At 42.4% G+C, this 14,412-nt stretch overlaps 1 protein-coding gene across 9 annotated transcripts in view; it reads right to left on the reverse strand.

Moving 5' to 3' along the window:
* TNC (tenascin C) overlaps nt 1–14,412 on the reverse strand; it is a 99,608-nt gene that overhangs the window by 70,741 nt on the left and 14,455 nt on the right. For all 9 annotated transcript variants that reach the window (XM_075560384.1, XM_075560383.1, XM_075560385.1 and 6 more), the window contains exon 2: nt 1,896–2,486. In XM_075560384.1, coding sequence (XP_075416499.1) covers nt 1,896–2,352 — 457 coding nt within the window. In that variant the 5' untranslated portion in view covers nt 2,353–2,486. The remainder of the gene's footprint in view (nt 1–1,895; nt 2,487–14,412) is intronic.

The following is a 14,412-nucleotide window of genomic DNA, read 5'->3' on the forward strand; positions in this document are numbered from 1 at the left end:
GTTGGATTGCAAAGCTTTAGTATATCAAAGAAAGTAAAATGCAAGCTATCCCATTAAAGCGCTTTATATTGAGTCCATGCTGAAAAAGTTTACATTTTGATGATGCTGGGTTAAGCAAAACAGATGACTAAAAACATTTTATCTTCTTTTGTCTCTTTAAAAAATGTGACTATTGGAAATTCTGAGATTATATACATATGTGACTTTTGTTATATTTGTATAAATTCTACCTATTCTTCAGCATTAGTAATACTGTGAACTTCCGTCTGTATTTTGCTTCTGAGCTAATAGAAATGAATGATAAACTGCTTTCTGAATCAAGACTCTTTATTGCTTTCCTCCTTTTTTTCTCTCTTGCTTCCCTCCTTCCCTCCCTTCTCTCTCTCTTCGGATTAGGGACCTTGACAAACAAGCCTTTAGTGACAAGCACATGCATCTTAAAGAGGGAGGGACAGAGAGAGAGGGTTATAGTGCTCTCCACTTTGGGTGATCAGGTCTATTCTTAAAAATAATTTGTCAAAGGACTTCCTGACGATTTCTTCTGTGTGTGGCAGAAAGAGACATCATCATTTCAGATTCAACTTTGTTGAAATGACGTGACTCTCTTGCCGCTCTCATGAAGGGAGGTGACAGCACAATTGTGGAGTGGCTGGGTTCCTTCAGATGAGTGCAGATGGAGCAGGCTATGATTGTGGAGAGAGTGTGAGTGCTGAGACCTGCAGACACATCGTATCACATAGTAGCCTTTGGCACATCTTGTGTCAGTTGGTTAACTTTTTTGAGTCTGGATTCTTAGATTTGCACAAACCTGCCTCCAAGAGTTGCCAGGAGGGTTAAATTGGATAACAAATGGCAATGGCTGGTGTCTAGCAGTAACCGTAACAGGGGCCATGGCATCTGACTCATGGCAACGCCCCGTGTCAGCGGAGCTCTGTGCTCATTAGGCCTTCCCCACATTTTCAGACATAGATGTCAGTCATTTCTTTGACAGTTCTTGGTGAATTCGGCTGTAGTGAAGCCCTGGTGGCGCAGTGCTTGTGCATTGGGCTGCTAACCTCCAGGTCAGCAGTTTGAAAGCACCAGCAGCTCCATGGGACCAAGACAAGACTTTCTACTCTTGTGAAGGGTTACAGTCTCTGAAATTCAGAGGGCCAGTTCTAACCTGTCCTATAGGCTTGCTATGAGCCAGCCTTGACTCGATGCAAGTGAGTTTGGATTTTTTTGTCTTTTTTTGGGGGGCTGGGGGGTAGACTTGAACTTCCATTTGGTTAGCAGCCAAGTACATTGACCATTTGCACTGTCTAGGAACTCCATCTGGTATATGTCTAGAAGGGGTGATTATGATCACCATTAAACTTGAACTTTTTTCCCATACACCACAGAATTTGTACCACCATGGACAGCAATTATAAATTTGCAAGGACATGAACTGGAGCGTAGAACTCTGTGGTTCACTAACTCAACAGTTCATTGGCGAACCTTGCGCAGTCTCACCCTCCTTCTAAGGCTTGGTTTCCCTATGTGTACAAATATGGGATTGGGCGACCTCACAGCCTCTCGAAGTGCACTCTTGGGATCAGGGATGTCATGAGATATGTTTAGGTTTGCGGGCAAAGAAAAGCTGCATCTTAAAATGAATCTGAGAAACTTTTAATTGACGTCAAACAGAATTGCTCAAAGTAGGACTTTCCAGAGGCCTGAAAATCCCTCTGAAGTCATTTGCCACCACGGCTCCCTAAGAGCAGGCTAGAGATAGATATGTTCCCTCACCCACCTGTCCAGAACAGCTCTTTATAGTGAATCCTTTGTAAGACAGCTTTTCTAGAAAACCAATTTAGAAACAAATGGTGGGTCCTACAGTGCTGGGTATTTCTCTTATCTCTAGTAATTCATACCTTCTGCAGTTTGAAGGCAGCAGCTTGCTCCCGTGGCACACTGTTCCCGCAGGGCAGAGACCACCGTCTCCAACTCCTCCAGCCTGCTCAGGAGCTCCTGGATGTCTGGGGCGGCAGCGCAGCCGCAGGCCCGGCGGGGGATGTTGATACGATGCGTGAAGACAATCTGGTTCTCCCCGTCCACGGTGTGTTCCTGGAAGCCTTCCCTGGCCTCTGACTGTGGGGCCACGTCCTTCTCCCCGCTGGCTGACTCCAGATCCACTGAACACTGAGACCCCATCGGCAGCTTGATGTTGTAGACATGATTAAACACCACTGGTTGGCTCTCCTCTGGCAAGGTGACATTCATGCCGCTTTGTCGTTTGTGCCGGATGACTCTTTTGAGGACCCCACCTTTGGCAGAGAAAGCAAGCAAAGCTACGAAGATGCCTGCCAACAGCCGAGCTGTGGCCGCCATGGCCGAGGAAGGTTTGGCCGGATGATGCTGGGGTCTTAAGGTTTTTTCACTCTCAGGTTGAAATTAGGGGGGTTGGAAGCACAGAGTCGAGTTCAAAACAAACGTTCCTTATCTTCTTGAAGAAATGATATTTCCTAAACAAAGGAAAGTAAACTTATTAGTATCTACTACTCCATCTATCTATTGAATGCCTGCGATGCCATGCGAATCTTGGTTTTACACCTCCTGCTTTTGAGGCTCTCCTGAGACTTGTTTCAATATTCGCTAGAGTGATATAAAATGGACTCTAAAGGAATTTTGCCATCGTACAGGAATGATTTCACTCACTGCTCACCTTCAGGAAATCTGTGTAGACAGCAAAGTAGGATTTGAAATACAAGAGACTTGGATTTTAATATTAGTTGTAGCTCTGGGCTCTGAAGTAAATTAAAGAATTTGAATTTTCTTTTCTTTCATACAGAAATCGGAGAAAAACACAGCCCAGCCAAACCCAAACCCACGGCCATTGAGTCCATTTCAACTCATCCCCAAACTGAACTCATTGCTATTGCGTTGATTCCAAATCATAATGAGCAAGATGGGGGGTTCCAGGCAGTAAATCTTAATGAGAGCAGATGGGGTGGTCATTCTGCTTTCGAGAGGCGGGGGTGTTTGAACTGCTGGCCATTAGCTATGCAGTCTAAGAGCTTAGCCAACACCACCGCCAGCAGGGCTCACATGAGAATGACCATTCAAGTGAAAGCATCGGCTAGGAGTCATGTATAGGTTCATTTACACTCTCAGTATTCGCCAGCTCAGCCCTCGAGTGACTCACATGATGATATGAAGAATCAAGGCCAAAGCAATGTTTACTAATGCCTACCTCCTGGGAACACAGTGGTTATGACCTGGGCTTCTAACCAAATGCCCAGTAGTTTGAAACTGTCTGCCACTCTGCAAAAGAAAACGGAGGCTTTCTGCTCCCACACAAATGGATAGCCCACGAAGCCCACAGGGGCAGTTCTACTGTTTCTGATAAGTCACTGTGAATCGCAATCAACTTGATGTCAGGGAGTTTGTTTGTCTAAAACTCCTTTTCTTAGTATTTACTTTCCAACCTATTTTAATACCATTTTCTGGCTCACCTTTGCCTTGAGAGACAGAAGTTAAAATAGAGGACTCTAAAAACTAAGGAGTTCTCATTAGTATAGTGGTAAGTATCCCCGCCTGTCATGTGGGAGACCGGGGTTTGATTTCCCAATCAGGAGGTACAAGAATTTTTGCTGGAGGGGAAGGGGGAAGGGGGAAGGGGAGAACAGGGAGGGAGGAGAAAAAAAAGAGGACCTGATGCCAAGGGCTTAAGTGGAGAGCAAATGCTTTGAAAATGATGAGGGCAATGAATGTATAGAAGTGCTTTACACAATTGTTGTATGTATGGATTGTGATAAGAGTTGTATGAGCCCCTAATAAAACATTTTTTAAAAAATAAAGAAAGATCTTAAAAATAAAAGAAAAACAAAACAAAGCAAAAACCAAGGAGTTGTATTTCCAGGTGAACTCCTGACTAGTTATGTGTTTGTTGGTATGTGACTCTACTTTTGTGAACCTGCACTGCCTTTCTCTTTATTTCCAGAAGCTTGAAAAAAACTTATTTTTCAGAAAAGTTTGACAGAACAAGCAAGGCAGCCGCACAGTGGTCTGATGGTCAAAGAACAAGAGACAATAAAGGTGAGGCTTGCCGAGCTATTTCTCTTTGCGCTTCAGTTAATCCCATACGTGTTTATCGGCCAGGTTGGCACAATAAACTAACTACCTCAATCAGTGTTGCCTGAGCTGTGCTTCAGGGCAGGAAGATGGCTTAGAAAGGAGGTCCATGAACCTCTTATATTTTGTTCAATCAACAAGCACTTCTAGAGCTCTCCTTGAGTTTTCCACCGTAACCATAAAGATAAATAGGAGAGCCAGTGCCTACTTTTAGAAGATTTACAATAGTGTTCAGAAGGACATGGAACCATCCATTCACACTTGAGTAAGAAAGCAAGAAAGAATGCAAATAATTTATTTTGTGGGACACAATATCTTTGTGTCTGGAATTTGAAAAACAAAAGGGATTATCAAGAGTGACAGGCCATGACTTATTGCAAAGGACCGAATGTAAGCCGAATGAAAAGGATTCACTGGAAACAGAGTGGAGGAGAATACGCTAGCATGAGGCACTTCTCGCTGTGGTGATTAATCTGTGTTATGGCTATTCATCTCTAAGGACAATCAGGTATCAGAGGAAAAGGGAGCTGCTACAGATGACTGAGAAGCAGTCAAACAAAAATAGGGAGCGATGACTAACTTTGGATGCTATAGTACTGACTAAATAATACCCCAGCCGCATGTGAGAACCATCTAAACACAGAGAGAAATCAAATTAGTGGCCTTCATTAATTAGTAAATGCACTTGAATGTGTTCAAGAAGAGAACCGAGGAGCTATTTTATTATTAATCAGCCATTTCACCAATTGGTATTTCCCTGTGTCCATGTTATTCTTGCAGGTGCATTTTCTAATTCTCTCTTTTTTTTAATTGGCAGTTAGCTGTGCTACTTGAATTGCTTATCCTATAAGAGGGTTTCCACATTTTTTACCCGCACATGGATTTTATATGAAGGATAGGATAGACCCAATATAATCCTACCGGATCACTATGAGGACAGAAGAGGGATTGTGGCAGGGGAAATTAAACTCAGAGGCATTTCTGTAAAGGCTGGGCAGGGATGGTAGACCTAGAAGGACACAGCTGTGTATTTCATCACGAAAGTGTACCTCCACTACCATGGAAATATACCCATATTTGATATTTCACTAACTATGTATGGAACATTTCCTTTGAACGTTTGTTCCTTGGTTAGGCGTGCGCACACACATACACGCACACTTCTGATTATGTATCTCCATTCAAATTAGTTCCTTGAACGGCAACCTGTATGCTTATGAATGTAATTGAATTCCATGAGTGACGATTATTAGGAAGAGCAGAATTTGGCCAGTTCTCTCAAACAAATGTAGCCATCTTATCTACTTACTGGGCAAATAATTACTGACGATGTGCTCTGTTGGAATGACTGCCTTCACTCTGTCTTCTGCGAAGACTGTCCTTTTACCCAGCTATTCTTAGCTCTTCATGTTGAGAAAGGCTATAAGCCAAGCTTGAAATGCTTTTGGATAGCCAGAAAATGTTCTTGTGTGTGTTGGTAAATGACTCAAGCTTCCATCAAAAAAGGCTACTGTGGTGCTGAGTGAGACTCCCAGGCAATGAGTCTAAAGTAATAATGACTGGACAGATAAAGGTTTGAGGATTTTTCCAGGCAAGAGCATTTTCCAGGTAAGAGATGTGCATTAGCAGAAGAGATGTTGTAGTGTTTGAAGGAATGAAATGTGATTCTTGAGTGTTGTGCATTTCACATTGGCCTGCGGTGGTCTAGGTCAAATGAATAGTTCTGGCTCAACTACGAACCTGTTAAACTACCCAGAGCCCTCTGGAAGAAAAGCTCGGTGATTGATGGTCTTCTGGAAAGATTTCCGCCAAGAACACTTATGGAACAATTCTACTAAGTGACACACGGGCTGCTGTGGGTCACAACTGACTCGGTAATATGACCAATATGTCATTTGTATGGTAGAAAATGCCTAGCATTTGGAATTAGACAAAATTGGTTTCAAGCGTCACTCTATGGCTGTGTGCTATTGCAAACTACTTACCAGCTAAAACCCATCGCCTCAGTGGTAAAACACTTCTAGAATGGGGTAAGAAAGAAGCATAAAGCAATGTACACAAATCACCTAGTGTGGCAGTGCTCATAGAACACATCCATTTGACAAGCAGTCTTTATCTTGTTACCCTCGTGTATTATCATAGGAATACAACCTAGCAAGAGGCCTAGACATTTGAATCCTATTGCTTAAGCCTGAGTCTGACTTCCTAGTTAAAGCTACTGATAAATTTAACAACAATTTACATCTAGAGCAAAGAAAAGTTGCAGAAATTATTGACAGATGAGAAGGTAAATCACATGAAGATGAATTAATTGGTTAGAAATGAAAATATTTATGGCAGAAAGGAAAAAATAGGGAGCACATAATGACTTTTAAGATTGTAAAATATTTTCAGGCAGACAACTGGCTGGTTTATGTCACTTCTGAAAATCACTTTAGATTTCAGATTGAGATATTTAGGTTAAACATGAAGAATCATGTCCTGACTGACGGGCTTGTAAAATTTCAGAATGAGCAACTTCTTCGTTGGAAACTCTTTAAAAAGTGCAGGCAGATTCTTATCTTTATAGGATGTGATCTGCCGTCGAAAGATCTGGAAAATATCTCGCAGGAGGAATGACTGGAGATATGTGCTTATTTATTTAGTGATGGAAAAAAACCAAGGTCGAGGAAGACAGGACCCAAAGCAGCAGTGGCTAGTTCCATGTGGCCCCAAGGAACAAGCATGTGTGCTCACTCAGGCAGGTTGGGCTGTGGCAGGGAGGGGACAAGAGGGGCTGGGCATACTGCGGAGCCATGTGAAGGAGGGTTCTCATTCACTGCCATCGAGTCAATTCTGACTCATACATAGTGGCCCTATAGGACAGAGTAGAACTGCCCCCTTCCCCCACCAGTTACCAAGAAAGTGAAACGCCTTATTCTACTGTGGAGCAACTGGTGGTTTCAAACTGCTGACCTTATGGTTAGTAGCCCAACGTGTGACCACCACACCACTAGGGCTCCTCTGTTAAGGAGAACTAGAACTTAATCCAGTAAGCCCCAGTATACCTCCTTTAAGACCAGAAGCCTAATTGCCCAGTCAGCCATCTGCTGAGAATGGTGGGAAGACATTAGCCTTCTGTACTGAGTTCCTTGAACTTCACATTTGAGGGCACTTTCCTACCGTCACGCCGTTCCTTATCCCCGATAAACAAAAGAACAGTGATTCTGAAAACGACTGCTCCTTCTTTAACGTTGTTTTATCTTTGTATAATGTTAGGAATAATCAGTGATAAAATGTATACATTGAGTTCTGATTTCAATTCCCTTGGTAGTAGATGCTATCCATCTAGGATTATTTCTCCAGATTTTGGCATTATAGGTTTTAATTCAGAGCTTAATTATAAAGTCTTATTTTATTTAACAAGTGGGGAAACCAAGGCTAGGATCCTGACAGCCATGGCTAAACAACTCTTTTGTTTATCATTGTATACTTTAAGCTGCATGCTATCAAACCACTTATGTTATCTTCTGGTGTCTTCTGGTATGCTATCAAATCACCTATGTTTTTTGAATAGAATTGGTTGGTAGCTAACCTTGAAGCAGGATGGAATAAACTGATGACTATTTTTAGGCACTTCATCACAGAACAAAGACCATAGCTAGATCAAGGAATCAACAATCTTTGAATTTTTTCCTGGGTCACAGCTGGAGAATAAACAATTTCATTTTTAGATGAAGATAAAACTTCCAACTGGCTAGTATCATATTTCAAAATTAGTTAGTTATGACTTCATTCCAAAATACTCAGGAGAATGAATTTATCTTGTTGACTTGGCTCATATGGAGGGATCCTGGGTTTGAGGAGACAAGGGGGATTCCTACTGTTTGGAAATGCAGATGAATTTCTTTCCACATCGCATTGGCAATGCATGAGGCAGCTTATACCAAATATTTCTTCTAAATTACATGCAGGCACTTTTTATTGTGCAGTTAGTTGAGCCAGGAGTTGCTTACACGAGCATTCTTAAAGGTTCTAGAAATTCCTCTGCCCGTGTCCTTCCCAACATCCATAAATCCCTTCTTGGAATGTGTCAGAAAGAGAAAAGAGCCAGGAAACAGATTTGAGTGTGGATATTTTCCGAGGTCATCTGATCCCCATCACTGAGTGAGCCCAGCACAACCTGTATCTTAAAAGAATGAAGCCAACTCTGACCGCCAAATCAAAGACCTTCTAAGCACTGCGCCTTTGAATTCCTGTACCGAGAAACACGTATCCACTCAGGCAAGCATGGAAGCTTACCCAATGCCCAGCTTAGGTCTTAGTGGAATCTGGCAATCATCCCAGAGGTCTGAGAATTAACTCACTACAAAAGCAAATTCATTCTTCCACTGAACAAAGGTAAGTTGAATGAGTGCTACAGACCAGGTTATGGTCTAACCCAGAGCAATGACGTTACGTTGTTTCAATGACCAATAAAGGCGCAATTTCTTCCCACACAGAGGTTCATAGTACAGGAAAGGATGTAGACATGTAAGCAGGTACTTATAGGGGAGAATGATAAGCTCTAAAGTACAAACATCCTGTGAAAAACCCTGAATGCTTGAGAATATCTTCTATCGAATCAGTCTGCAACTGGTGGATCCTGGTTCTGCCACTTGCTATTAGGTTGCACTACACGGAATCCCCGCCTTTGGAGGTCAAACTGGACTGGATAATGGCAAATTCATATGGCTAAACCTTATAGCTGTGACTTTGGGGATGCCTTCGGAGGCTCATTTCCCCCCAATATGTATGTGTTAATACTAATATCAACCTGACAGTAAAATTGTTTCAGCTGCAAGAGGGAGAAAAAAAGATGAAATAAGATAGTGCACACAACACGGGCAGGATAACGCCTAGGGAGCTGAGGGTCATCAGGGTAACATGGCGAGTCATGTGAAGTATTATTGTGTGACGATCGTATGGGGGAGAAGACAGATGAAGGCTCGTCTTTGGAGGATGAGGGGTTCATTACAGAACATGGGGGAGCTCTCATTTACTAACAGCCACTTTTTCCATAGAAAGATATCATTTTAGGGTTCCAGTTTGTCATATGACGGTATACTCTGGAACCAAAGGAGATAAGGCTGAGGCCCAGCCTTGACTTTGCTCTGGCCAATCTGTTCTTATTCAGTAGTTTTTTTTTCTTTTTCTTTTTAAAGCAAGTCAATGAGACTAGGGTGGGGCCTTTTTTTCTGGGAGGTCAGTGTTCTGGCCAAAATTTCCGAGGCAAGGCTGCTACTGGGGTGCTGGTGTGTGCTGCTCCGCCAGCGCTTTCTCCACAACAGGCCGCCTGTGGTTTGGTCCTTGCTAGGCAAAGCTCCTGACGGGAAACCCTTGGCCCAGCTCCTCAGCATTTTCCACAGACACCGACAGATACCCGATCATAGAATCAAAAGCAGATTTCAGCAACTGCATGAGCTTAGAAGCAGTCGCTTATGCTTAAAGCACCGTGGAAGATCGCAGAGTCCAGGGGAAGGGAAATATGTGGGCCCTAGTGGATCTTCCTGGCATTTTTGCCGGACATTGTTAACAAATCACAACACACGTCTGGGGAGCTTTCACACATCTTTACTCCAGAAAATCCGGAATACCTCCCTTCAGTCAGTCATGACATAGAGGTCCAGGTTGTACATGGCATTGAACTTATTTGCTGAACCAGTTACCAGTCGATGTGAAATCTAATCCAACTCATGGTGACGACAAACACGTGAGTAGAATTGTACCCCATGGGGTTTCCAGTGACATATGTATCTTGAAGTAAAACACCAGAACTTTTCTCTGAGGGGTGTCTTGGTGGCCTTGAACCACTCACATTTCGGTCAGCAGTCTAGCAGTCTAACTGTTGGCACCACAATCTAGTTATTTAAGTAAGAGTTGCAGACACTGACATACAAGGAGAATCCCCCAATGGCTGTCAAAGCTTGATAGTCAGATTTACAGATTCTGCCTCCTGATCAAGAAGCTTGGTTGTGAGTCACCTCTTACACCACTGGGAATTTTAAAAATTTAAGTGCATAAGTGAAACTCCAGCAGTGAAACTCTCAGAGTTTATTGCAATGGTTCCCAGAGGGAAAGCAGCGGTAGCATCTTGGAAAGCATCTATGTTGAGAGAATTTCAGACTTCTTGTTGCTATAGGTTTTCTCTTATTTTATTTCCCAACTTTCTCCATCCATCCATCCATCCACCCATCCACCCATCCATCCATGTCTCCATATGATCAGTACACAGTACACTGTTTATTAAATACTATGTCCAAAGCCCTGGGTTAAGCATGATGGCTGCAGTGATGTATACTGTAAACATTTCTTCTATCATTACAAAATGTATAATTTCCTCCCAAAGGTCCAGGGAATGTCGAGGATTTTAAATTGACGTACATAATGCAGATTTAAAATTCATCATATTTTAAGGCCCAAACTCTATGTAACTTCCAAATTCCTGGTTCCAAAAGGAAACCTACCAATCTTCTGGAATTAAAATCTTAAGGTCTCCTGTGTGCGGTGGAGATGAAGCCAGCTGATGGAAACCTTTGCTGTCATGCCCCAGTGATTGTTGGGAGAGGATGCCAGCTGCCTCGAGGCTCTTAGACTGTCCCTTTCCCACATATGAATGGACAGGCTTACCTGTTCAAGTTGTAACTTTCTGGGAGATTTTCTCTAATAACTTAAGTCCAAACCGATCTATCTGTCTTCTGAATTCCCAGATTTCTTGATCTGATATTATTTCCATCATATACCATTCAAATAATAATTTCATGTAGATTCATTATGCATACCTCCTTCTCTTAAGGCAATTGGCAACTTCTAACTCTGACTTAAGTTATCTTACTACACTATTAGCTGCAAGTGGACAAGGACTATATCTGAATCTTTCATTTCTGAATGCCTAACACCAAGCACTATGCTTAGGACCCAATAGACACAATATACTTATTTTGAATAACATAAAGCTGATTATAGTGCTTCATTTGAACTCCATATTGCAGATTGACATTATATGTGGAATTGGTGAATGAGCAAATACTTCCATTTTCCTGAGCCCCTAATCTAATTCGATCTGAGATCACCTGTAAGGTAATATGTATAAAGAAATTCATCACAGCCCCACTCTTGTAATTAATTCATTTTCTTCTACTTACAAGCAATTAATGAGTTCTGATGTTGTGCCAGATATCACATTGCACACTTGGATATAAAACTGAACTGGGTAGAACAGGCTTCATCCCACAAAGAGTTTCTGGTCAATGCCTCAAGGGTTTTTGGGAGCATGGCGCTGTCTGTTCTGAGATGAGTTTTCGGTCTGACCAAAGTAAACTCTGCCGGACCTTTGAGAGGTGAACTTGACAAGAGGTGTAATGTGCTTAATGTGAAACTCTAGTTTGGATAATATGTTGGGGTTATTAGTCTCTGATCTTTCCAATGTTGTTGTGGTATTTGTTTGTTAAATTTAGGTCACCCTCCTGCCTTTTGACGTTCTGACCTTTCTTTACTCAATTTCTTGAGGTTCTCCAGGGGCCAGTTAGTAGGAAGTGCAATGGGCTCATTGTGTCTGAGCACCAGTTAGCTCTGACAACGACTCGCTGTGTTCTGGTTTCCCTACAAAATCAACAATTGCATGTGGCCTCCGGTTTGAAAGTCTCTTCAGTTGTAGGCATTGATTGTTAATTCGGCAATATTTCTACCAAACTTAGTAATTTTGGCTTTCACTTTTGACCTAGGTCTAATGGCCAAATGGCCGATAGTAAGTACAAAAAAAATATCAAACGCTGAGCGTTTTTTCTTCAATTGTTAGGCATAAGAAATTGTGGTGCTCCATGGCTGTCTGGTCCATCTCCCCAAGAGCAGTTTCATTACCAAGCAAATTAAATCCACAAACCTTAATCCATAAAATATTTCCATCTAGACACAATAATGAGATTCATATTTGTGGTTTAGTATACCTAAGGAAAGCTCAAATGAAATATGACTAGATCCATTGATACATTCAGACCACAGAGTGCCCTGGTGTGGTCTGGTTTCAATTTTTAAAATCAAACTTCAGCAGAACACTTGCTTCCTCTCTTCTATTTCTTGCCTACGACTGAACAAAAATAAAATAAAAACTGGGGCTGACCGAATGGCAACCATATAGATTCCTATAAAATTCTGGAAATAGTTTCAAAAATAGATTTGAATTCGTTTCCCAATGGAACAATGACCTCCTATGTTTTCAGCCTTCATCCAAAATTTTAAGAAATCTACTTGACAATGTCACAAAGCTTAGAGAATGGGCTCTTGAGCTCTTGAGTCAAGGTCAAGACATGAGATTTATCTATGGAGAAGTAAGTTACAGATTCCTCCTAAGTTAGCCCATGATCATTTCTCAAAGTGACTCTGCAACGTGGTAGCTTTTGTAAAAGCTGTTGATAGCCTCTCAATGCCACAGTGTTAACCATGAATGGTTTTGAAATCTCAAGGAAGGAGGGGGGGAAACTCAGAACTTTTAAAGTCAGAAAGAATTGAAATACGTTTGCTTCCCTGCAAGGAAGCCTTGAACAGAGTTCTGTATCAGCTCTGAAGTATGCCTTCTTTAAACCTAGAATGGAGCTCTCCAGGAGAGCTGGGAGCATGAATGGGCGAATGGATGAGAACTCAGCAGCTGGCACGTTAATAACCAGTGGTGCGGAGTGCTAATGCTCATCTTCCACATTGCCCTTCTTTGCCATCTGTCTTCACTCTTAGGGAGCTCCACGACACTCCAACCAGACCAAACCCACGGCCCTGGGGTGGATTCCCGCCCAGAGTGACACTGCCGGAAATCGTCGGGTTCCCTTATGAACACAGAAAGCCTTGTCTTTGTCTCGGGGCAGGGGACCAGCCCGGTGTGTCACCACTACACCGAAAGGGCTACCCCTCGACGACACTAGGTGTGTTCAAAAGGAGACAGCCGTGTTCCAGAGGTGGCGCAAGTGTTGGCTCAGAGGTTGAATTGGCTTGGGTGACAATGACGTTTTGGCATCAGTGTGAATTTAAATTCATTGTAATGTTACCGGACCTGCTTGGAGAAGGGTGTCGAGGTCTTGTTGGCACTTGGTGGAGAGAATGGTGGGATGGCTTCGCATCGTCTACCATCCGGACAGAAGAGAGGGAGCGGCAGGACACTGTAGGATTAGATAGGTTTGGGCATCTTTTCCAACCCCAATATGCTGCATTCATTTTGATATTCAAATGGATGGGGTTTTGCTTGACTGAGATCGGGGACCAGACCGAATCGCAGATAATTATAAAAGCTCCTATGAATCAAATTCAACAACAATCTATATCTTTTGATAGAAAGGGCCTCCTGGCATGAAAGAAGGCTCTGAGGCTGGATGTGGCAGAATGGACCCTGCGGGTCCATTCAGCCTGCTCCAGTAATTAATTTACAAAGTCAATGTACTTTCATTGTCAACTTTGTCTTTCTCAAAACGAGACCATTTAAATATTACAGCAGGAACAATGATGGATTGAACATGTCTGCGCCAGGCACGTCTTCATATGTTTTCGGTAGATGATTTCATTGAATTCCCTCCAAGACCTCTGAAGTAACTACTTTCGTTTTTCCCAATTCACGGATAAGGAAACCGAGACACACACAGTTAGAAAGAGAGAGTAGAAATTTAATTTAGTCTGACTTACTCACGAATCAAGGACCTTACACTTAACCACCAGCCTTGCTGCTGCCCTTTATTGATGCCAAGTGGTGGTTTGCCTGACAAAGTTAAAAGAACTGAACTTCAAGAGGACACAATGGTTGGGGTCCAGTATCACTATTGGCAATGAAAGATCTTTATGATTTACAGAGAAAAACTGCGAATACACTTGAAAATTCTAGGTATTTCTAGCCCTCGACTGGGGTTCAACTTAGCTGTATAACTTTAAAAAGCATTTCCTAAAATGTAATCTATAACATAATGATAGATATTAACGAAGGGGAAAATATTTCCTAATTAAACATGTTTGCAAAATGCTATTCTAAACAAGGGCTTTGGGATTTTCCCGGGTCTTTACTGTGCTCCTGATGATTGGACCCTCCCGGAAGGAGAGGTTTTTATAGGGTGCTTCTCAAACTTGCTTGATAAGTTTGGGTTTGGAGTGTGCCTCAGGACTGGGTTGGAAGACTCAGACGATGGAGGTGCGGAGGTAGGAGAAATCCTTGACCCGTACTGCTTTCATTTCCTGTGCACTGCAAGGCTGGTGCATCAATCCTGGCTTATGGCAACCTTCTGTGCTACAAAGCAGAACTGCAGTCTTTATGGAAGCACACCGTCGGAT

Source organism: Tenrec ecaudatus, chromosome 10 (assembly GCF_050624435.1).
Source record: "Tenrec ecaudatus isolate mTenEca1 chromosome 10, mTenEca1.hap1, whole genome shotgun sequence".
NCBI classification, from domain to species: Eukaryota; Metazoa; Chordata; class Mammalia; order Afrosoricida; family Tenrecidae; genus Tenrec; species Tenrec ecaudatus.